Source organism: Microcaecilia unicolor, chromosome 1, assembly GCF_901765095.1.
Source record: "Microcaecilia unicolor chromosome 1, aMicUni1.1, whole genome shotgun sequence".
NCBI lineage: Eukaryota > Metazoa > Chordata > Amphibia > Gymnophiona > Siphonopidae > Microcaecilia > Microcaecilia unicolor.
The window spans coordinates 110,362,859-110,385,688 of record NC_044031.1 but is presented as its reverse complement, the minus strand read 5'-3'; the positions used below and the strand labels follow the sequence as shown (position 1 = coordinate 110,385,688).

The following is a 22,830-nucleotide window of genomic DNA, read 5'->3' as shown; positions in this document are numbered from 1 at the left end:
AGTAAGCTTAGCGGGGTTTAAAAAGGGTCTGGACGGCTTCCTAAAAGGAAAAGTCCATAGACCATTATTAAATTGACTTGGGAAAATCCACTGCTTATTTCTGGGATAAGCAGCATAAAATGTATTGAGCTTTTCTGGGATCTTGCCAGGTATTTGTGACCTGGATTGGCCACTGTTGGAAACAAGACACTGGGCTTGATGGACCTTTGGTCTGTCCCAGTGTGGCAATACTTATGTATGTACTTATGTATGTGAGCATTTATGAGCATGACTGCCAAATTTCCACTGAAGTGTTATTCTGTAAATATCCAAGTTAACTTACAATAGCACATTATTGCAAGGGAGTGGACACATGAACAAGATCACAGTTACAATATTAGATAAGTTAAACATGTAACTGCAGCACCACTTGCTTTCTGAAGGCCAGTGTACAACAGAAAGCTTTCGAACCAGGCCAAGGAACTTCGTAAAAAGGCCTGGTCTCAAGATGCTCTTTCAGCTTCATGTTACCTAACATGGCTCCATCTCTGCACCACAACATATACAATACATGATACATTGCAGCTAAACTTCCATTTTATAGTTGGTCCTACACAATAGTGTATTTTAAATGCATTGAACCACTAACACGGAAACCCTGCTTGAACTCCCTTTCCTTCAGTGATTCACTCTACCTCTTCATTCTCCGAGGGGCCTATGTACAGAGTATTTTTTTTTGTTACATTTGTACCCCGCGCTTTCCCACTCATGGCAGGCTCAATGCGGCTTACATGTGGCAACGGAGGGTTAAGTGACTTGCCCAGAGTCACAAGGAGCTGCCTGTGCCTGAAGTGGGAATCAAATTCAGTTCCTCAGTTCCCCAGGACCAAAGTCCACCACCCTAACCACTAGGCCACTCCTCCGCTCTGGAGTATTGTCTCCAAAGACACAGAGGGCCCTGCTGTATTATTGGGAAGGGGGAGAGAATGAACATTGTATATCAGGCCCAAATATGGAAAAACCTTTTACCTAAGCAAGTTACCCTGTTTTAAACTGTCTACAATAAAAGTGCGAAGGGTTTTTTTCACAATAAGCAAACAGCCAGCTTGAAAAGAAAAAAATCACTGTGACAAACTAGTAGGTCTTAGAGCCTTTTTCAATAGGGGATGCCCCCCCCCCCCCCAAAAAAAAAGCACAGAATGGGGAAAAGTCTTTCTGAATTAGGCACCTGGTGTTCCCTTTAGCATAAAGCTAAAGTCTTCACTGATTCTGCAAAGTTAAAAACTTCCCAGGGAGGACTATGCGGAACTGCAATGGTCATTCATATAACAGCCCCCTCAGTTGCACCTGTGTTCAGCACCAACTGCTGCCCCTCCAAGATAGCACTTAAATTCTGTACCATAACAATTCACTCACCTCATGTATGAATGCTTCTGCAGGGTGTTTTTTTTACATCTCTCCTCTCAGCTTTATGAGAAAGATGTAGAAGCTTGTCGCACAGCAAAACTCATCTCAACCACAGCTTAATATTTGAATTACTGACTACACAACCAAATGCTAATTTGTTCTGCAAATGGATTGAGGACAGATCCAGGGCCTTGCACGGAAACACAGCTCCCACTCGCTTTCCTATCTGTTTCTATCCCTAAAGTGTTGCACCATATGCCTGGAATAGACTTCCTGAGCCGGTACGTCAAGCTCCATCTCTGGCCGTCTTCAAATCTAAGCTAAAAGCCCACCTTTTTGATGCTGCTTTTAACTCCTAACCCTTATTTACTTGTTCAGAACCCTTATTTTATCATCCTCACTTTAATATTCCTTTATCTCTTGTTTGTCCTGTTTCTCTGTCCTAATTAGATTGTAAGCTCTGTCGAGCAGGGGCTCTCTCTTCATGTTCAAGTGTACAGCGCTGCGTACGTCTAGTAGCGCTATAGAAATGATAAGTAGTAGTAGTAGTCATACAGCGCCAATGACGGTGCATGAGGTCAGCTGTGAAGTCACTCCATCACCTTCCTCACAGTCACAAGCACAATCCAACCCTGTCAGGCTGGTGCAAGGATATTAGTTTCCTTAGGAAAATCTTCAGTCTTGAACCTTTCACACCCTCAGTTATCTTTCTATCCCCTAAGCCTCACCCAGAATGTAAAAAAAAAAAAAAGCATAATTTGACATCCTGAAGCAAACATTCAGAGGTCCAGTATACACAAGATTATACAAACAATATCAGTATACTATATATAGTACATATTTTTAACAATGCGAGGTCAATTCTATGAAGGAGCATCTATGTGGTGAATACTTTCCTTTACAGAATACTAGTGCAACCAGGTATACATAGTAACATAGTAGATGACGGCAGAAAAAGACCTGCACGGTCCATCCAGTCTGCCCAACAAGATAACTCATATTTGCTGCTTTTTGTGTATACCCTACTTTGATTTGTACCTGTGCTCTTCAGGGCACAGACCGTATAAGTCTGCCCAGCACTATCCCCGCCTCCCAACCACCAGCCCCGCCTCCCAACCACCGGCTCTGGCACAGATCGTATAAGTCTGCCCAGCACTATCCCCGCCTCCCAACCACCGGCTCTGGCACAGACCGTATAAGTCTGCCCAGCACTATCCTCACCTCCCAACCACCAGCCCCGCCTCCCAACCACCGGCTCTGGCACAAACCGTATAGGTCTGCCCAGCACTATCCCCGCATGCATCCGTGTTCAGGTCTAAACACTTGTGCCAATCATAAACTTGGAAGATCAAAGGGTCTTTATACTAAGCTGTGGTAAAAAAAAATGGCCTTAGCGCCATTACGTGGATTCTTCCTGCACGCTAAGGCCGTTCTTACCGGTCAGAAATGCTGATTTTCCAAATTAATGGCCATGCGCTAATGTTGCCATTAGTGAACAGCCATTACCAAAAAGTAGCGTGTGAGCCCCTACCGCCACCTATCTTACAGATACACAGTAACGTGGCTTTGCTGATTGGCCCCCTAGACACCCCCCCCCCCTTTGAGAAATATAAAGAAAAATATTTTAGTGTGTAATTTACATGCTCACATTGGGCTTTTACCAAAGGACACCTCAGCGCATTCCGCAGCAAGCCCTTTTAAGCTGTGGTAAGTGCACAATAGTGGTTACCGCAGCTTAATAAAATACATTCCTTATAGTATTCTATAAGGTCAGTATGTAAATGTGCACCTCTGCCCACAGGAACGCCCACCTGCAAAGTACGAGCTAGTGAAGATGTGTGCATGCCTACAGAAGAGCACGTAACAAGAGCACATACATGCCCCAGTATGCATGTATATGACTAGTTTATTTGATGGTTTTCTTTAACATTTCTAACAATGCATTTCATTATTATTCATCTGTGAATTATTTGTTTTTATTCAGTAGTATGCTAATTTAGACTCCTGATGCAGGCCTCCACCTAGGCCGAAACACTATTTGTGTTGAGTCTATTGAACATTAATAAAGAAACTGGTGGCACCTTTTGCTGCGAGACTTTATTTTGGTTACCATCGCTGTTTTGTTTTCTATGACTAGTTTATCAGCATTTATGCACATCCTTAGAGAATTACTTCCTACTTGCTCAAGTCTGATTCCTGAGAGAGATAGCATATCTTTCTATGGGTAACTTCTCCGTATAAAGTTAGGCATACTATTTCTGGGGCCGATGCTCATATGTCCAACGCTAAAGCCAACAGTGCAGACCTCAAAGCACAACAACAGAGCAGAAGCTTAGCTCTGCAACGCTCAAAACAAATGGTATTCAAATGATATGCATGCTATGAAACTGAAAGCAAGGAGGAGGAGCATGCACACTGGAGTTTCGTGATAAACGTAGCTCTTGTGCGTATGCCCAGGCACGACTGGAAGTGCAAGCAAAAAATCGGCACCATTCTTCTGCACCTTTAAATATAAGCATTTAAAAAATTGTTTTCACTTGAAAGGCTCATATTTAAGCAGAGAAGAATGGTACCAATGTGTGCTTGCTCTTTCTGTTTTGCTCGGACTCACACACATTTGTTTCTATCAGCATTTAATAAGCTGCACTGAGAAAAAAAAACAAAACACAAAACCGGCAGTTTAAAGTGAGAAATTCTGAAGAAATCCTCTCTTGAAAACCCTCAACACTGCCTCCAAGCTTTCAGTATTAAGGGCAATAATTGTACTCTTCTGTAAGCATTGGGATGGAATACCAAATAACCTCATTAGCATCCACTTGAGTATGTTTAAACACAATTCGTGGCCATCTTTAGAGTGTATGTTGTTTCCCCATGATAAAGACTTCAGAACATTCTACGCACATTAACGTGCATGCTACTCCTGAGCTAATCGTCTCTAATGCCGGTATTACGTTTTTAGCATCGGCCCCTCTATGTCCAGACTTCAGTACATAAATATACAAAGAATCACCGACTCTCCATATAACTTCCAGTCCCACCCCACTTTGAACAGATGCATTTTGGCCATGTCATATAAAGACATAAAACAACCAAAGCTTATCTGTAGTCTGTACAAGCAAATATTTTAAAAATATATCTTTACATAAGAACATAAGTGTTGCCATCCTGTGACAGACTAAAGGTTCATCATACACAGAATCCTGTTTCCAACAGTGGCCAATCCAGGTCACAAGTACCTGGCAAGATCCCAAAACAGATTTTATGCTGCTTATCCTAGAAATAAGCAGTGAATTTTCCCAAGTTCATCGTAATAATAGCTTATGAACTTTTCTTTTAGGAAATTATCCAAACCTTTTTAAATCCTGCTAAGCTAACTGCTTTTACCACATTCTCTCGTAGTGAATTCCAGAGTTTAATTACAAGTTGAGTAAAGAAATATTTTCTCTGATTTGTTTTAAATTTACTACTTAGTAGCTTCATTGCATGTCCCCTAGTCTCAGTATTTTTGGAAAGAATAAACAAGCGATTCACATCTACCTGTTCCATTCCACTCATTTTATATATCTCGATCATATCTCCCCTTCAGCCATTTCTTCACCAAGCTGATGAGCCCTAGCCGCTTTAGCCTTTCCTCACAGGGAAGTCATCCCATCCCCTTTATCATTTTTGTTGCCCTTCTCTGCACCTTTTCTAATTCCACTATATCTTTTTTAAGATGCAGTGACCAGAATTGCACGTAGTATTGAAGGTGTAGTTGCACCATGGAGCGATACAAAGGCAATATAATAGTCTCAGTTTTGTTTTCCATTCCTTTTCTAATAATTCCTAACATTCTATTTGCTTTCTTAGCTGCTGTTGAACGCTGAGCAGAGGGTTTCAACGTATTATCAATGATGACACCTAGATCCTTTTCCTGGGCAGTGACTCCTAATGTGGAACCTGGAATCACGTAACTATAGTTCGGATTCCTCTTTCCCACATGCATCCTCTTGCTCACATTAAACATCACCTGCCACTTGGATGCCCAGTATCCCAGTCTTGTAACATCTTCTTACAATTTTTCACAACCCTCTTGTGATTTAACAACTCTGAATAACTTTGTGTCATCAGCAAATTTAATTACCTCACTAGTTATTCCCATCTCTAGATCATTTATAAATATGTTAAAAAGCAGTGTCCCCAGCACAGACCCCTGCGGAACCCCACTATTTACCCTTCTTCATTGAAAATCCCAACCATTTAAGCCTACTCTGGTTTCTATCTTTTGTTTAAATCTCTTTATTGTCATAAACCGATAATCAAACTCAGCAATATGAAACATCAAGCAAAAACAGGTGTTATGACAGAGTTTTTAGAATAGTTCATTCCCACCACCCCCTTCCTACAAAAAAACCCCCACACATCATATATAATCAACACTTCCAGTAAAAACTTCAGAATGGAGAAAACATCAATTAAGCATTTAACAATCTATTACGGGCTATAGAAGTCAAGGTCTGCAAAACAGTTCCCATATGGCACAAAATCTGAATCACTGAACTGAGTCAAAATCTGAAAATTCACAACGTTCCGAGGAAGTTTGCATAATCATCAGAGATCTCCAATGGGCCAAGGAAATTGGTTCTAGTCAAAAGCCAATAAAGAAAGAATACACTTAACGCCCATTAAAACTGCTCGCTTTACAAATCCTTGACAACCCTTCAGTGTAGGACGCAAGATTTCATACATGCCGAAGTGGAACACAGACAGGTAAAGTACAGTAACAGGAGTTAGACAGAAAATAAGGGTGACTACTTAAGGAAAAATTGCACATGAAGTCAGAAAATCATTTCAAATAAGGTAGGAGTAGATAAGAGAGTTCTATTAAAGTATGTGCAGCTAGTGTTAGTGTGTGTGTTTGTGAGTGAGAGTGAGAGACTAGCAAGTTAGTTACTTTCTCCATTAATACTTTCTCCATTAAAGGCTTGGGGGAAGAGGCAAGCTTTTTTTTCTTTCCTAAAGCAGAGAGAGTCTGGAGTAGAATAAAACCTTTCAGGGAGTGCATGCCAGAGTGTGGGGGCTACTCCACAGAAGACTCATGGTGGGATGTCCATTGGAGAGGGTGTGGTTAGGGATACACCCTGGGAGGACCATAGAGAACCTTGGAGGTATGTAGAAGGAGATCCTGTTCTTTAAGTACTCTGGCCCATTTCATTTATGGGCCTTGAAGATTAGGCATAGAGTTTTAACCTGTATTATACTAGTAGCCAGTTGAGTTGTTGCAGACGTGGTGCGATATGATCAGGTTCCTTACAACTTTCTGTCAATCGTGCTGCAGCTTTCTGAATCAAATGTAGCTGGTGCAAACCCTTTGAAGTCAAACCAGTATAGAGTGCATTACTGTAATTCATCCTTGACGTTACCATGGCTTGAAGCACTATGATAAGATTTGCCTTCTTAAGGTATGGAGGAGGCAGAACAGGTGTCAAAAAGATAGAGGCGGATCATTGTTAAGCTGTATATACCCCAAGGTTTCTGATCTGTGATTTAAGGGGAAATCATAGCTCACAGGAAGGATTTTGATGTCAGATGTGTGAATTATATATTTAATTATTCATTTTCACAAGATCACTCTTAGAGGAGTGATGTTGGGGTGATCATGATTATTGAATTTATCAAAATATATATATATAAATGAGAACAATTTTCAAAAGCCATTTATTTAAAACCACCCACTCCCTGCTGGTAAACGCTAAGTACCGCTGGCTCTTGGACAGCGGTTCCCCAACTGTGTGCCTCGGCACCCCTGGGTGCCAGAGAAAACTCACAGTGGTGCCGCAGCATACTTTTCCCCACCTTCCTCCTGCCAGCACCCAAGCTACTGCTTCCCTAGATCGGCAACAACAGCGGCAAAACAATCTGTAGCCACCATAGGGCTGGACTCTCCATACGCATGACTGACGGTCCTGCCCCCCTTGGACATCACTTCCTCTTCCAGGGCACATCTGTCAGCTGCGTGAATGAAGTCTTGCCTCAAGGTGGCTGTAGCTTCCTTTGCTGTTGCTGCTGGTCTAGAGAAGCAGCAGGTGTGTGTGTGGGGGGGGGGGGGGAGAGGAACAGAGAAGAGGAAGATGCTGGATTGGGGGGGGGGGGAACAGAGAGGGGGCTAAGGCTGGATGCAAGAGGAAGAGAGAGGGCAGTGGCTGGATGAAGTGAAAAGAGAAGGAGGGCAGAGGCTGAATAGAAAGGGGGAAGAGGAGGGCATGTGAGGGAATCCTGGTGTCAGTGGCTGAAGCATGCCACCAATTTGCTTGCTGTACAGGCAGCATAGAGCTTGGGCCTCAGGCAGTGGACCTCTTCAGCTGGTAGGGCTTCGGCACCCTGCCAGCAAAGGTAAGGCTCAACGCCATCTGGGGTGGGGAGGATGTGTGGGGGAGACCTGAGAGGAAATGTGTATCCTAGGGGGTGCCGTGACCTGAGAAAGTTTAGGAACCACTGCTCTAGGAGTTTGTGTGACTGCCAGGATCTACTGTTTTGCTTTGACTGCAGCTGTGCATCCCCTGCCCCCCAGTGAGTCTGCCTAATGGCTAATCCAGGACCTTTGCTAAACTTCCATAGCTCCAACTCAGCACTGCACAACTAGAGCAAGATTGGGGGGGGGGGGGGGGCTTCCTTAACATTAGGGAAAGAGTTGGGTTGGGACTGAGAGGTCCCAGGTTCGATTCCTGGAGGGGATTAAGACAGAACACAGAAGCCATATAGCAGGTTCTGGCATGGGGGGGGGGGGAGCCGCACTTTTTACATGAACATATTAAAGAGAGAAATGTAGGGGGGAACCTGGAAACCATGATTTCACTGGAGAACATAATGATAGTTTTGGAAAATGTATTTCCTCTATTCTAAAGCCAGTCTGCTTGTTATCTTCATAAATGCTTATAGGAGATCCAGCCTGCAATCTACATTACAGAGCTGATTGATAACATGAGCCCATGTGCCTTTATATAACGGCTCCCAGAACCAGCCCCAAAAGCAAGCAAATTTACATCTACTCTGAAAACCAGAGCTTCTAAGTTACCTAAAATCTCCCTCTACTACTACTACTTAGCATTTCTATAGCGCTGCCAGGGTTACGCAGCGCTGTACAAGTTTAGACAAGGGGAAGGACAGTCCCTGCTCAAGAGAGCTTACAATCTAAAGGTGTCATCCAGGAGGGAGATTTTAGGCCAGACCTAGATTTCAGAAGACCCTATCCTGATGCATTGTGGGATTTGCAGCACTGATCATAAGAGACAACTTTTCGAAATGATTGGGGTGCAAAACCGAATAGCAATTACACCTCCCCGGACATGGTCAAGGAGCTTGTTCAATACTGGTCAAGCACTCACACAGCTGTCTCTTATGGCTCTGATTTCAGTGGGTAGAATCAGAGACTAGAAATCCCAAACTGGGATTTGGCCAGGACAGATCAAAGAGCCCTCCTCGGGAAAACCAATATAAATGTGTGTATGTATTCTGTATGTGCACCTATATAATTTTATAAAATCATGCGTACAGTGCAACTCCACCTCCGCTGTGTACAGAATTTGCCTCTTATTGTGTTTATATGATTCCAAATATTTTCTAGTCAAAAAGGAAGTTTAACTGTGAGGGAGGGGACAGGCCAGGGGTGGATGTGAACCATGCAAATCGGTGAGCTCAAAGGCAGGTATAAACTCTCTCAGGTGTGTAGCCATGTTCACTTTCAGCTCAGGCCCACCCAGCGGAAGTGCACACTTTGGGGAAGCTGGCAGAGATCTTGAAGGTACACCAGCTGAAGACATCCACAGCCTGCCATGACTCCCTTCAGACAACTCGACAATCCATGGCAGCGCTCCTAAGCCACTGAGGCCGGCAGCCTGCACATGCTCAGATCATACATGAACAGCTCTCACCTAACCCACCCTCATCCTGTTAGACTGTCACTGAAATGCTTTGATGTTTCAATTATATAAACTGTCATCTACAAACATTTGCTTATTTCCGATCTGACGAAGAAGGGGAACCTTCGAAAGCTAATCAAGAAATGTATTAAGTTATGTCCAATAAAAAAGGTATCATCTTATGTTCTTTTCCATGTTTTATTTTGTTTTATTTCTATTGATAACCTTTAAAAGTGGACTAACACATATCTCTACTCATGAATAGCTGAGAAAGCAGCTGACTGCCAAAGGTTATCTGAGGGGAGGTATAGCAGGCTGCAGATGTCTTCAACTGGCGGGGTTTGGGGGATTCCTGCAGGCTAAAGTAGGGGCGAGACCATGGGAAGTATACAGAGAAAAACATCATTAACCAGAGTTTTGCCAAGTTCAAATACAGTATTTCACAAATATTTTCACAATAGCTACTCTAGCAGCTTGTTTCCATCATTTTTAGTTACATTTTTACTTATTTTTCACAGAAGGTCTATGGAGCTCCCTGCATTTCCAGTTTGAACATTATACAATGTTGCAGCCCGCTAGAGGTGATACTGACATTCGTGCAGCTCTCTGTGTTTAAAGGTTGCCCACTCCTGAGCTAAAGGAATTTAATCAAGAAGATATACCCATTGTACAGCGCTGCGTAACCCTAGTAGCGCTCTAGAAATGTTAAGTAGTAGTACCCACTGGCACACCTCAAAATTTGCTCTCTGGCTGCCTGTTTCTCTACTAAAATCCTATACACAGGATCCCTCTCACACACTCATCATGAACACATTCCTCCCAGTGTACAGGAGTTAGGAGAAGACTGGCTGTTCTCTGCTCTCTCAGTTCCAAGCTCATCCCCTTCCCTGGAAGTTCCCTGCAGTGCAGGCTACCTGCAAGAGAGGGACAGAAGCAGAACAGCCCCTTTGCCCTTAGTGTCTGAAAAGAAGTGGCAGAACTGTGTTCCAGGTGATTGCCCCTGAAATTAAACCCTGGTCCTGAATCTTTTTTTTACTTCCTTTAAGCACTAATTTTCTGAAATAAAAATAAGTCATTTCCTACAAATAGTTGCACTATTTTTTGTAACTGAAGCAAATGAAAAACCAGTGAATGCCATTTCATACCTCCTCTCTTTGTGGAGAGAGCAGCACCGCATAAAATTTGGAAAAACTTTTTTTTTTAAATTTGGGAAAAAAGTTCAACTTCCATATTCACTTGTAAACGTGGTTTGACTAGCATCTGACATTTCAAACCCCCATGGTGTATTCTTATGGTATTATACTTTCCAGTAAAACATTACAATGAAAGATTTCCAACTAAGCTGATTTATTCATCCAAGCAGGTGTAAATTCACAGGTATTTCAGGTTCTCAACAACGTCAGCTGCACTGATAGGAGGTAAAAAAAAATAACATTAGGAGTGGTTTTAGTGAATGCTAGAGGGAACCAGTGACCTCAGGGTTTGTTTTGTGTCCCCTCAGTGGAAACCTCTTTTCCATGATGGGTATTACCCTGACAGTAGGTAACAGAGCACAAGAGCCTTCGAGAGACTCAGCCCAGACACTATAAAATATTGCAAAGCTCACTACTATCTTTATGGGACTATTTGCATATATATTGATTGGACTGTGGTCATTTCTCACACAGTTACAAATAAAGTGTAATAGTTCCAGCTCTTTTTTTTTACCTCTGAAACTAGCCTACAGAGAGTTACCAGGGAGCCAGTCCAACACAGTTTCACAACTGGTGAGAGGGTGAGAACACCACAACGCTGATCAACCCTGACCACTATAAGGCTTACAAGTAAAACCAGCCTTTTCTAAGAGCCACTGGCCCATTCACATATCATAATCAGGATACGAGAAAAAAAAAAGCAAGGAATTAATCTTCCCGCTGTAACATTAGGTTTCACGTTGCAAGCTGAAAGTGTACCACTTATTCTGATTCGCAACACAAACTACACTCTGCTTTCTGAATAGATGACAGAAAGTATGCTTGGCTTAACAAGGGCCAACAATGTGATCACGCCCCACCCCGTGATGCAAGGCTCCCTACAACTGTGCATGAATTTAAGACATGGTGCCTCAAAGTGAAGCTTCTCAAAGCCATAATAACCCTCCTTCCATACCGAAATGCATCTACAAATATCAGTAGTACACGATTCCCACTAGCCAGCGTGGTTGCGGAGAAAACCGCAAGCTGCGAAACCTATGAAGGTACCAACATCAACCTCCTCTTACACCAGGGCAGGTCCCTTCTTCAGACTTCTTTGCTCTCCAAAGCTCACTCAAGTGCATCACCATGTCTGGCTCATTTTTATGCTGACCTGGTCTAGTAAAAGCGATCACAGTGGCACAGTCTTTCAAACGCTGGCGCACACTTCTTTCTTAAAAAAAAAAAAAAAAAAAAAAAACTTTACATGGATTGCATCTTATTTGAAACCATTCCCAGGCACCCCCCACATATGACTGCGGTCGCTCTTTCAGCAGCGCGAAGCACAATACGGTTGTCCAAAAAAGTTGCTGCCTTTGTTTATATTGTTTAAGTCGGGGGAGGGGGGTACAATGATCATCTGCACATCAGGTCAAAAGTCATGGCGATCTGCCCATTTGCAGGGCTTCTATTAACTGCAGGTAGCTTTAACACATTCCCTGCTATCCCGAGCCTAACGGAATCACCTTGCCCGGGTAGAAGCAGTTCAAGATCGGTACCTTAAGTGTCAGCATGAAGGAAAGAGACAGGCACACACAAAGCCAGTGCTGCAGCATCTACATACACTATACAGCCAGTGTCAGGCTTTGCAAACAGGGCAGCCGCTCGGGTTACTTCTGCACTGACATTTACCACGATCATTACTGCTGGTAGTATTAATTTTTTTTTAAATACAATTCTGCCTCGGCGTCATTTCACACCTTTCCATCTGCCCAGTCTGACATTTGTCGCCCTCTTAAGTGAACGAATCACTCCCACCCCTAATCCACAAAGCACAAATTAGACGAGGCTGACAAAACACAAGCCGAGCCAGCATGAAGCTTCTCTCCCCCCTTGTCTGGCCACCAATATTGTTGGTTCAGTAGCAGCAAGGCGAGGGCTCGGCCGGGCGAGTTCCCCCTTCCCTTAAAGCATGTCACATCCAGACTGCACCGGCTATTAATATTAATAAAGCCGCAGGGCAAAAGCAAGATCGGCACTTCTGCACGGGCTGGAGAGGCGGCGGCTCTTACCGAGTGGTTGACTCCCCACATCAGGACGCTCAGCAGCGGGTCGCTGGCCCGAAACAGCTTCACTTTCTGAGCCACGAAATGCTTCTTCTTGGTCTTGGTTTTACTCGCCACGGCAGACACAGCGACACTGGCCGTGGCCATGCTCGAGGGGTTGCGGATCCGTCCCGCCGGCGATGTGCAGCGGCCGGAGAAGGAGGCACAAGGCTGGGTGTTCGACTGGTTAAAAGAAGAACAAGGTTGGGGGGGGGGGGGTAGATGTAACCAGAAAAAAAAAATACAACTCTGCAGATCCAGCAATCAAAAAAAAAAAAAAGAACCCAAAAGACAGGAAGAAAATGCAATCGGCAATCCGTGTCCCGAGAGATCCCCGGCCCGCTCCCAGTCAGAGGACAGGCTCTCGATCCGTGCAGCCGGCTCCCACTCACTAGATTTCGGAGCTGCTTCTCTCCCGTCCGCCGTGCTTCCGGCTGCTCCGAGCTGCCTGACTGACAGCTGCTGGCGCGGGGAGAGAAAAGAGGCGGAGCCGGGCCCTGCCTACGTCCGCGCACGCGCGGGCGCGCTCTCGTTCGAAGCCAGGCTTGCTGGTTACGGGATGCGCTGCGGATCTTGAAGGCAGGCGGGAGGGCGGAAAATGGTGTGTGTATGTATGAAAAGCACTCAGGTTTTATTCACACGCCAACAAAAGAGCTATGCTGGCTACGCTTCTGTACGAAAAGATTCAGTAGATAGAAACACTGAAAGATCTACAGGTTATTTATTAGGATTTGGCTCACACCTTTTTAGTAGGAGCTCATGGTGAATTACATTCAGCTACAGTAGCTATTTCCCTGTTCCTAGATGTCTTACAATCTAAGGGACCCTTCTACTAACTAAGCTGGCTAAGAAATGGGCTCAGCGTATCTTTACGCTGGACTTTCCCATGTGCTAAGTCCATTTCTAGCGCAGCCATAAATATGGCCTTTTTCTATTTTCTAAATTTATGGCAATGTGCTAATTTTAGCATATTCAGGTAGCCATTTAAAAAAAATTACCACAGGAGCACTTTACTGACTCCTGCTATTTAGGAGGCACTAAGAGCTCTCACATTATAGGCATGCTAACCAGTCAGTGCAGCAGTAATGTCAGTTTGCTAGCTGAGTTGGACATTCTCTACCCTGACACGTCCCCTCTCAAAAAAGAGAACCCATAGCCTTACAAAACTACCTCTCTAACTATTAAAGTCCACCTTCTATCCTACCTAATCACCTCCCTCCTCTCTTCCCTTACCTAATCTTTGTACAATACTAATTGTATCTGATAACATGGAATGATTATGTCATAACCAAACTCTGTAAGCCACATTGAGCCTGCAAATAGGTGAGAAAATGTGGGATACAAATGCAATAAAATAAATAAAATAAAAAATATTAAAAATTAATACTGTGTGCAGATGGCAAAACTAACATGGCATGCCCTACTGTGTCCCATGATAGGCTATTTTTGCTGCATTAGTGCCTAACACAGCTTAGTAAATGGGGCCCTTAGTTTCTGTCTGAGACGATGGAGGGATAAGTGACTTGTCCAAGATCACAGGGAGCTGCACTGGAACTTCAACCAGCTTTCCCTGGTGCTCAACGAATCATTAGGCTATCTCTTTAGCTCTTCCACTGCATATTCAAAATTCAGTTTTAAATATCATTTATTTTTTAAATATTATTTTTATTGATGCCGATATTCAAAGTGATTTAGGCATATTTTCAAAGCACTTTGGGAGGCTAAGTACTTTGAAAATGAGCATGTTAAGACTTAAAAATCACCTGTCACTGCCCAAACGCTGATATTCAGTGGCACTAAAACGGGGCGTGCCACTGAATATTGCCTCTGACTGGCCCTCCAAAAAACTGGGCTGGTCATGGGCAGGCCAAGGGGCGGTGCTGGGGAGGAGCCAGTGCTGATGCGGGCACTGGCAATATTCAGCCAATGCCTGCATAAGGTAAGCGGGTGAAGTTAGGACGTCTCAAAATTCACCTACTTATCTTTATGCGTGCCCCGGCTGAATATGAGGCCGGGACCCTCATTTTAAAAAGTTTATTTTTCCCCTCCTTTGACCCAGGGTACCCCTCCCCAACAACATCTCTGCTCCACCTCCCCTGGCAGCCCCCCTCAACAACATCCCCCCTAGCAGCAGCCCCATCCCACCCCCACCTCCTGGTCAGGATAGGACCCTCCCCCGGATCCTACCTAGCTTCCCTGGTGGTCCAGTGGGTCTTTGGGGCAGGAGCAAATCCCCCTTGCTCCAGGGGCATAGCCAGACACCCAATTTTGGGTGGGCCTGGGCCCATGATGGGTGGGCAGAAGAACCCCGCCTCATCCCACAGATGTGGTCTTTCCTTCTCTCGCCTGCATGCCATATGGTCTCTCACATTTCCTCCCTCTCCCGCATACCTTTTAAATAGCAGATTTTCACCGGCAACGGGCAGCAACTAATACACACTGCTGATGTTGGCTCCATACCCTTCCCTTTGATGCAACTTCCTGTGTCCGCCTAGGCAAGAATACATCAGAGCGAAGGCTATGGGGCCGGTGCAAGCATTATGCATCAGTCACTGCTCACTGCAGGCGAAGATCTGCTATCTACAAGGTATGCAGGAGGGACAGTTGTTGGGAGTTTTTGGCTGGTGGGGCTTGGGGATCCCTGCCAGCCACACTATAGCTATGCTGGTACTGGGTGGGCCTGATCCCAAAGTGGGTGGGCCTGGGCCCACCCAAGCCCACCCTTGGCTACGCCACTGCCTTGCTCATGCCCCTAACAGCAGCTTCTTGAAAATAGCTACTGTGACCTCTTGCGGTACTTTCAGCACTGCAAGGCTGCCACAAGATGGCGCAGCTGCCATTTTCAAGAAGCTGCTGCTAGGGACAGGAGCAAGGGGGATTCGATCCTGCCCTTGACACCCCACTGAACCACTGGGGAGGTCAGGTAGGCCCTGGGGAAGAGTCCTATCTTACCAGAAGATGGGGGTGGGATGAGGCTGCTGCAAAGCAGAGATGTTGTTGGGTAGGGGCGCCCCAGGGGGCTGTTGTCGGGGGTCGCAGGTGGGGGAAAATAAACTTTTTTTAATGTGGGTCCTGGCCCATTATTCATCTGGGGCCCGTATAACTTTCTTATGAATATCAACTGGGCCCGCATAAGCTCCAGCAGCCTGCCCACCCAAATTTATCCCACGACATTCAGTGCCAGTGACCAAACATGGCCCGGCACTAAATATTGGGGGATAATTTAGCCGGTAACGATCAGCATACTGAGGCTCTTTTTACTGCAGTGGGTAAAAAGGCTGAAAAAAGAAATGGGCATGCGGTACAATTGAAGTTACCACGTAGCCATGCAGGGGGAGCACTTACCGCCACCTATTGAATTGGCAGTAAGGGCTCTCATGCTAACCCAATGGTAACTGGGCAGCTCACAGCACTGCCTGATTGCATCCAGGTAACCCCCTGTGGCCAACATAAAGACATGGGTTCTTTACTACATGATAATAATATGGATAAAAGGGCTAAAAGCCACCACCCAAAACAAATGGAATAAAATCACTGTACTATAAAGAGGGGAATTCAAACTACTTATCTCAAATACTAATCCAAAAACAAGTTTGAACCTAATATACTCTGTGATGGAATTCCCAAACACTCCCACTAATTTCAAAATGAAAATAATAAATAAATAATTACATACTTCCCAGTAGGGAAAGTACCAAAGACACCAACAAGTCCACTACTCTTCAAAGTAATATCATAGGTTCTTATTAATAATGGATAAGAGGAAAAAAGAAACACCCGGAAAAACTCCACTTCAGGGAGAAAACCTGGGTGGTTCAAATCTTCAATTCCAAATAGTAAGGGACAGATGGGAAGTCCATTACATAGTAATAGAATCTTGGAAAACACCCTAACCAAACTATATTAATGTCTGCTACCCTGAAACAATTAGTTAAAATAATATCAGTCACTAAAGCTCCCACTAATAATGAGAAAAAGACAAAAACGGGACTAATCATTTTACAACACAACACGTCATGTGACTTAACTAATGTAATTTATATTTTCCGATGTCTTTGTGATCTGCTATATATTGGGCATACTACACGCAAAGTTAAGACAAGTGTTATAGAACACCGTCATTGTATATCACAAATGAAACTGGAAGCACCGATGGCTAGACATTATCAACAGTTTAGCCATCAGTTTGATCAAAAGCGGTGTATGGTTGTTGATCAGCTGGTTTTAAGTAAGAGAGGAGGGGACGCCAGAACATTATTGTGGCGTAAAGAACAATGGTGGATTTATAGACTAAATACAGTGAATCCAAATGGACTCAATAGAAGCATTGAGTGGAGTGCCTATTTTTTACAATTTAGGGGGGGTGTTTGAAAAGAACGCCCCTTTGATTTGTATTGGTTTAGCCTGCTGTCTGGTGATTGGCCAGTTAGCTCTTTAAAATCTGGAGTGTCTGCTCTCTTTCTCACGCCATTTTGATATGACATGATATGTAGCAGTCTTGGTGCAAAATTTTTTCCTTCCTGAAGCAGCATTATTATGAGCGAAACAAGGCGCTCTTGTTGGAGGTTATTATATTAATGGACTAAGTATGAGAAATTTCTCTGTTCTGCTGATGTTGCTCCCCAGGGGTGGTGATTGTTTCAGCGTTAGTTTGGTGACATATAACAGAAGCACTTATCCAGCATTTATCCAGCCATAACACAGCTGTTGGACAAGCTGTTTGAAAAATTACCAGCACGGATAGGACAAACTTGGAATACAGTTGCATGGAATTTTTTTAAAGACATCTACAAGCTAAGTCCTTGTGTGTTTGGGATATTTTTCAATATTTTGGGATTTTGTGGATTGTGCTTAACGGGTCTGAAGTACTAGTCGTGTTTTTTTGTTTTGTCTTTTTCTCATTATCAGTGGGAGCTTTAGTGACTGATATTTCAAGTAATCGTCTCAGTGTAGCAGTCAGTTGTTAGATTACTCTCTTCTTACAATAATATAGTTTGGTTAGGTTGTTACTATTTATTTGTATTTTGCTCACACCTTTTTCAGTAGTAGCTCAAGGTGAGTTACATTCAGGTATCATAGAAGCCAACTTTTCAAAATGATTGGGGGTGCTGAATTTTTGTTTTTTTTACAGGTGGTTCATTCCCCCCTCCCCCCCCCCCCAACACAACCATAATCTCAAAAAAGATAAATTACACAGACAACTACAAAATGTTAAGCATACCAACATCAAAAGCGACACCTATGTTCCAATAAAATAGGATACATAAATGCGAGATTGGTGGTCAACAAGACAACAATAATCAGAGACTGGATAGAAACAGAACAACTAGGACTACTGTTCGTAATGGAAACATGGCTACGTCTCAAAGACGACCCAGCACTGCTTGACATATGCCCACCAGGATACAAAACAATACACATCAACAGAAATAAAAAGAAAGAAGAAGGAATCACACTAATATACAAAGCATCCTTCACAGTTGAACTCATGGCAAAACCCACATCCTCAGTATTCGAAACCGTGGCATGCAAAATTGTGGATACCACACTAAATGGCCAACTATGTGTCATACTGTTCTACCGCCCCCCAGGAAGTTGGCTCGACGCCCAGGAGGACTTCTGGGATTTTGTATCAATCATCTGTACAAACCAGTCAGAGGTCCTACTACTAGGAAATATCAATCTACACCTAGAAAAACAACATAACACCAACACCAGAAGTCTAAAGGATTTCCTAATCAATGGAAATTTAAAACCAACACAAGCTACATCATCACACACAAAGGGCACATACTAGACACACTAGCCCACAGGTTTACAGACAGCAACAACAACAACCACATATTAGAAAATCACAGATGGGAAGAAGTAATATGGTCAGACTACAGTAAACTCACATTTACACTACAATTGACAAAGAACAGAATGAAAAGAAAACCTAGTTTAGCGCAAACCTTCACAATCAGAGGAAAGGTGAACAATCAAACCTTCTGGACAACAGTGTTGAATGAATACAGCAATATACCACCCAATAGCATCCACTTCATGAAAAGTTGGGACATAGTAAGTGAAAACAAATTGAACAAAATGGCACCATTCAAAACAAAAACAAAAAACAACCACGACCCTGGTTTAACAACAAGTTACTACAAATGAAAAAAAACTATGTAGGAAACTAGAAAGAAAATGGAGCAAAAACAAAACAGAAACAAATAAAACGATATGGCGGAGAGCCACAAGCACATACAACAACAAAATAAAGAAGGTAAAAACAGAATACTACAGTGCATATGTGAACCATGAACGGATAAATACAAAAAAAAATATTTGAACTTATGAATAGCCTACTGAAAACCCAAAACATACTAGCATCAACTGAAACACCACTAACTGCAAAAGAGCTTGCCAAATATGTTGAACAAAAAGTAATAGACATGAACACATCTAGAGCAAACACAAACATCCATCACAGACTTCCTACACAATAAAGAGACCAACGATACCCATATCATAGCAGACAGAATTTGGTCTGATTTTAAACCACACAAAACCCAAACAGTTAAGACACTGCTTACAAAATACGCACATGCACACTGTATGCTAGACAAGCGTCCCAGTTATATGATGAAAACCCCATCAGACTGGTTCATCGATTATCTCACCGAACACTTCACCCGCATGTTTTCAAATTGACAAGGGTGACATTATACTCACCCCAATCCCTAAAAATACCACCACCAACATCAGTAACATCACAGACCAGTAGCCTCAATACCACTACTGACCAAAATGATGGAGGGTCTGGTAGCTCAACAACTAATGGAATACCTGACTCAATTCTCAATCCTTCACAAATATCAATCAGGGTTCAGACCACAAAACAGCACAGAGATGGTAATAATCATTCTGATAAATTTCAGAAGTCTAATATGCTAAGGTCAGAAAATCTTATTACTACAATTCAACATGTCGAGTGCATTCGACCCAGTAGACTACACAATACTAATGGCCCTGCTCGAATTAGTGGTGCAGTGGCAACATGGTTCAATGGTTTCCTAAGGCCCAGATTCTACATTGTAAAGATGTCCAAACAGCTATCTGCCTCTTGGACCTCAAAATGCGGGGTACCACAGGGCTCACCATTATCGCTGATACTGTTCAATATAATGATGGCCCCACTCGGAAAAAGACTGGAACAAATGGATTTCAACCCATTCATATAAACGGACGATGTCACCACCTACATACCTTTTAACCATAGCATCACAGAAATGCTAGACAAGGTCAAAAAAGGCCTGGGCCTTATTGAAAACTGGGCTACAACCTTCAAACTCAAATTAAACAGAGATAAAACTAAATTCCTGGTCCTATCCAGCCAGTACAACCCTACAACTCACCAAAACTTTACAATCAATCACCAAACCTACCAAACTGAAACACAACTAAAAATACTGGGAATCATTCTTGATAAACACCTATCCCTGGACAGCCAAGTTTCAGCAGTTACATCACAATGATTCAAAACACTATGGAAACTGGAAGGAATTACTTTCCTAGACAATCATTCCGGCTAATAGTACAATCGATAATATTATCAAAACTAGACTACTGCAATGCAGTGTATGCAGGATGCAAAGAAAGCACAATAAAATCATTCCAAACGGTCCAAAATACGGCAGCAAGGCTGATATTTAAAAAATAAAAATACGAGAAAGCAATCCCACTACTTGAAATGCTATACTAGCTGCCAATCAAGGCAAGACTGTTCTTCAAAATATGCACCCTCTTCTATAAAATACTATTTGTTTTGTCTCCTGAATATATGCAGACCTAATCAAACTATCCTCAAGAAATGCAAGCACAGAAACCAGAGGCTACCTACTTTTCCACCTACCCAGCTGCAGAAACATAATCCACACGGCTGGATTCAGCTACCTGTGCTGAAAATGATGGAACTCAATACCCAAAGCCATAAGAAGTATCACTATCTCCAGTAAAAGACCTGAAAATCCGCCTTTTCAAAAAATTCTATAACTAAACACAAACTACAGATGCTCCATAATACTTTGTAACTGAAAAACACTATTGTAGCTTCATCTAAGTACAAAATTGTGAGCCACTATGAACTGAAACCTGTTTTTGGAAAATAGTGGGATACATGAATACATAAATAAAAATAAATAAATTAACTAGTTTCCATAGTGTACAACCCTTTCCCCCCATAGTTTTAAACAGAAACTTTCTCTAGAGGTAGAACCTTAACATCCAAGAGCATTAAAAAGGATAGTAGCAAGACTTAACTTTGACCTGCACAAAAGTTATTTTCTGTTCTTTGGCTGCTGGAGAGGTAGTACTGCTACTGACTTGAAATAGGTGTGAATTAAGGTGTGATGAAGTAGAGAAGTTGTAAAGGTTACTAAGGGCAATCTGATTAGTGAGTAAGCTTCAAAGGGACTGTTAATAGAATCCAAACTATATAGAGAAGAAAAGTCCCTCTTAACTTTCTTTTTGAGAAGTTCTGAAAGAAGAGGACATTACTCTGGGTGAGTGAACATTATTTTGCTCTGTGTGTTAGTAACTTAAAGACTGAGGTTTAAAAGAGGAATTGTAGGTTACTGATAAAAGACAGAATTTTTCTAAAAAGCAAACTTTATTTACTAGTCTCCATAGCCTTTTCTCCATAGTTTTAAAACTTGAATTTTCTGACACAGCATTAACAGATAGCCTATAGAAGGCACAGCAGGGTCTAGTTCAGTCTTAATTCCCACCCCTTCCCCAGCTCCCATCCACTCCTAGATCAAATCTTCACTTATAGTCATTATTCTAATTAAGATAACAAGAGAAGTGTTCTCATTACAGTTGTAATCACATTTAATTAGTTTCTGAGAAGCAAACACTAAATAAATTACACATTATAGTATATAACCTTGAGTCTCTTTATATTCATCTAATATCAATAGTACCTTAAGAAGTTATAATTGAACAACTCTGTGATACTATGATGCAGACAGCAGTCCAGCAAAGAGAGGGGTGCTATCCAGTCTTTTGCACTCAGTGTCACATGTATAATTATCTCCCAGTTGGTGAAAGGTTATATGTGTATTTGATGCAAAGAGCTCCTAGCTCTCAGAGAACAAGTCTGTTCTCTTGAAGCTAGAGTATCAGACTTGGAGGAGCTGAGAGATACAGAGAGAAACATAGAGGAGGCCTACAGGGACGTTGTAGAGAAGTCCCACCTCCAGTCTGGCTGCCCCTGTGCTATCTTGGAGGAGGGAGGTCTCCTAAAATGAGAGTATCACCCAGGTGAAGTTGGACGTAATCCTGTAGCCAGGACCAGCCCTCTAGGGGATGCAATATCTTCTCACACTGAGGATGTGTCTCCAGGAGCTTCTGCCTAGGAGGGAAGGGTTAGGACACTGTTGTAGTTAGTGATTCAATTATTAGGCATGTAGATAGCTGGGTGGCTGGTGGAAGTGAGGATAACTTGATCACTTGCCTGCCTGGTGTGATGGTGGCGGACCTCACATGACACCTAGATAAGATTTTAGGTTCCTATTTCTTTTTCTGCATCCACTTTTATTCTGATACTCCTTCTTAGATCTCCTGTTTCTCTATTTCCCTTTTCACAGAAGCCCTCAAATGAATTCATCACTTACACACTTCTTTGATCTTTAAAATTATGAATTTTAATTTTGTGTCAGTTGCTTATCATAGCTTTTCCCGTAGCAATATTCCTCTTTCTTCCATCCAGTCTTTTGGTAGACTCTTTTTTGTATAGTTTTTTAAAAATTTAAATAAATGCTTTATAGTGTAAAGGTAGCAGTACATGATCTTTATATCTGCAGAGGTCCACTGAACTATAGTTAATCTTGATAACTTTTCCATTAACTTCTATGGTGTATCTTCTGCTGCAGTGGGTTCATGTACAAATTCACCCTGTCTTATATTTATTTATTTATTTGGATGTATTAACTGCCTTTATGAAGGGATTAATCTAAGGCAACGTATAGCAGGTACAGGTTACAATAAAATTTACAGTTTTGTTAAGAGAATAACAATTGTAAAATGACCAAATATAATTAATTAGGTAAACTTGGAAATGGAAAATTGAAACCTAGTAATAGGACTAACATGATATGGTACCACGAGACTAGGCTGAAAGGCTGTGGCTGCCATATTGATGTGACTGCAGGAATGGGCAGGAGCAAATGAGCATTGCTCCTGCCCCTATAGACCCACGCAAGACCACCAAGGTTTCAAGTAGGCCCA

The 22,830-nt window shown here is 42.7% G+C and overlaps 1 protein-coding gene across 1 annotated transcript in view; it reads right to left on the bottom strand.

Moving 5' to 3' along the window:
* The window catches only part of PIP4K2A (phosphatidylinositol-5-phosphate 4-kinase type 2 alpha), a 497,878-nt gene extending 484,864 nt beyond the window's left edge, over window positions 1–13,014 (bottom strand). Inside the window, exon 1 of the mRNA XM_030199347.1 lies at window positions 12,529–13,014. Within this exon, the coding sequence (XP_030055207.1) occupies window positions 12,529–12,669 (141 nt within the window). The 5' untranslated portion in view covers window positions 12,670–13,014. The remainder of the gene's footprint in view (window positions 1–12,528) is intronic.
* Between the last annotated feature and the right edge of the window lie 9,816 nt (window positions 13,015–22,830).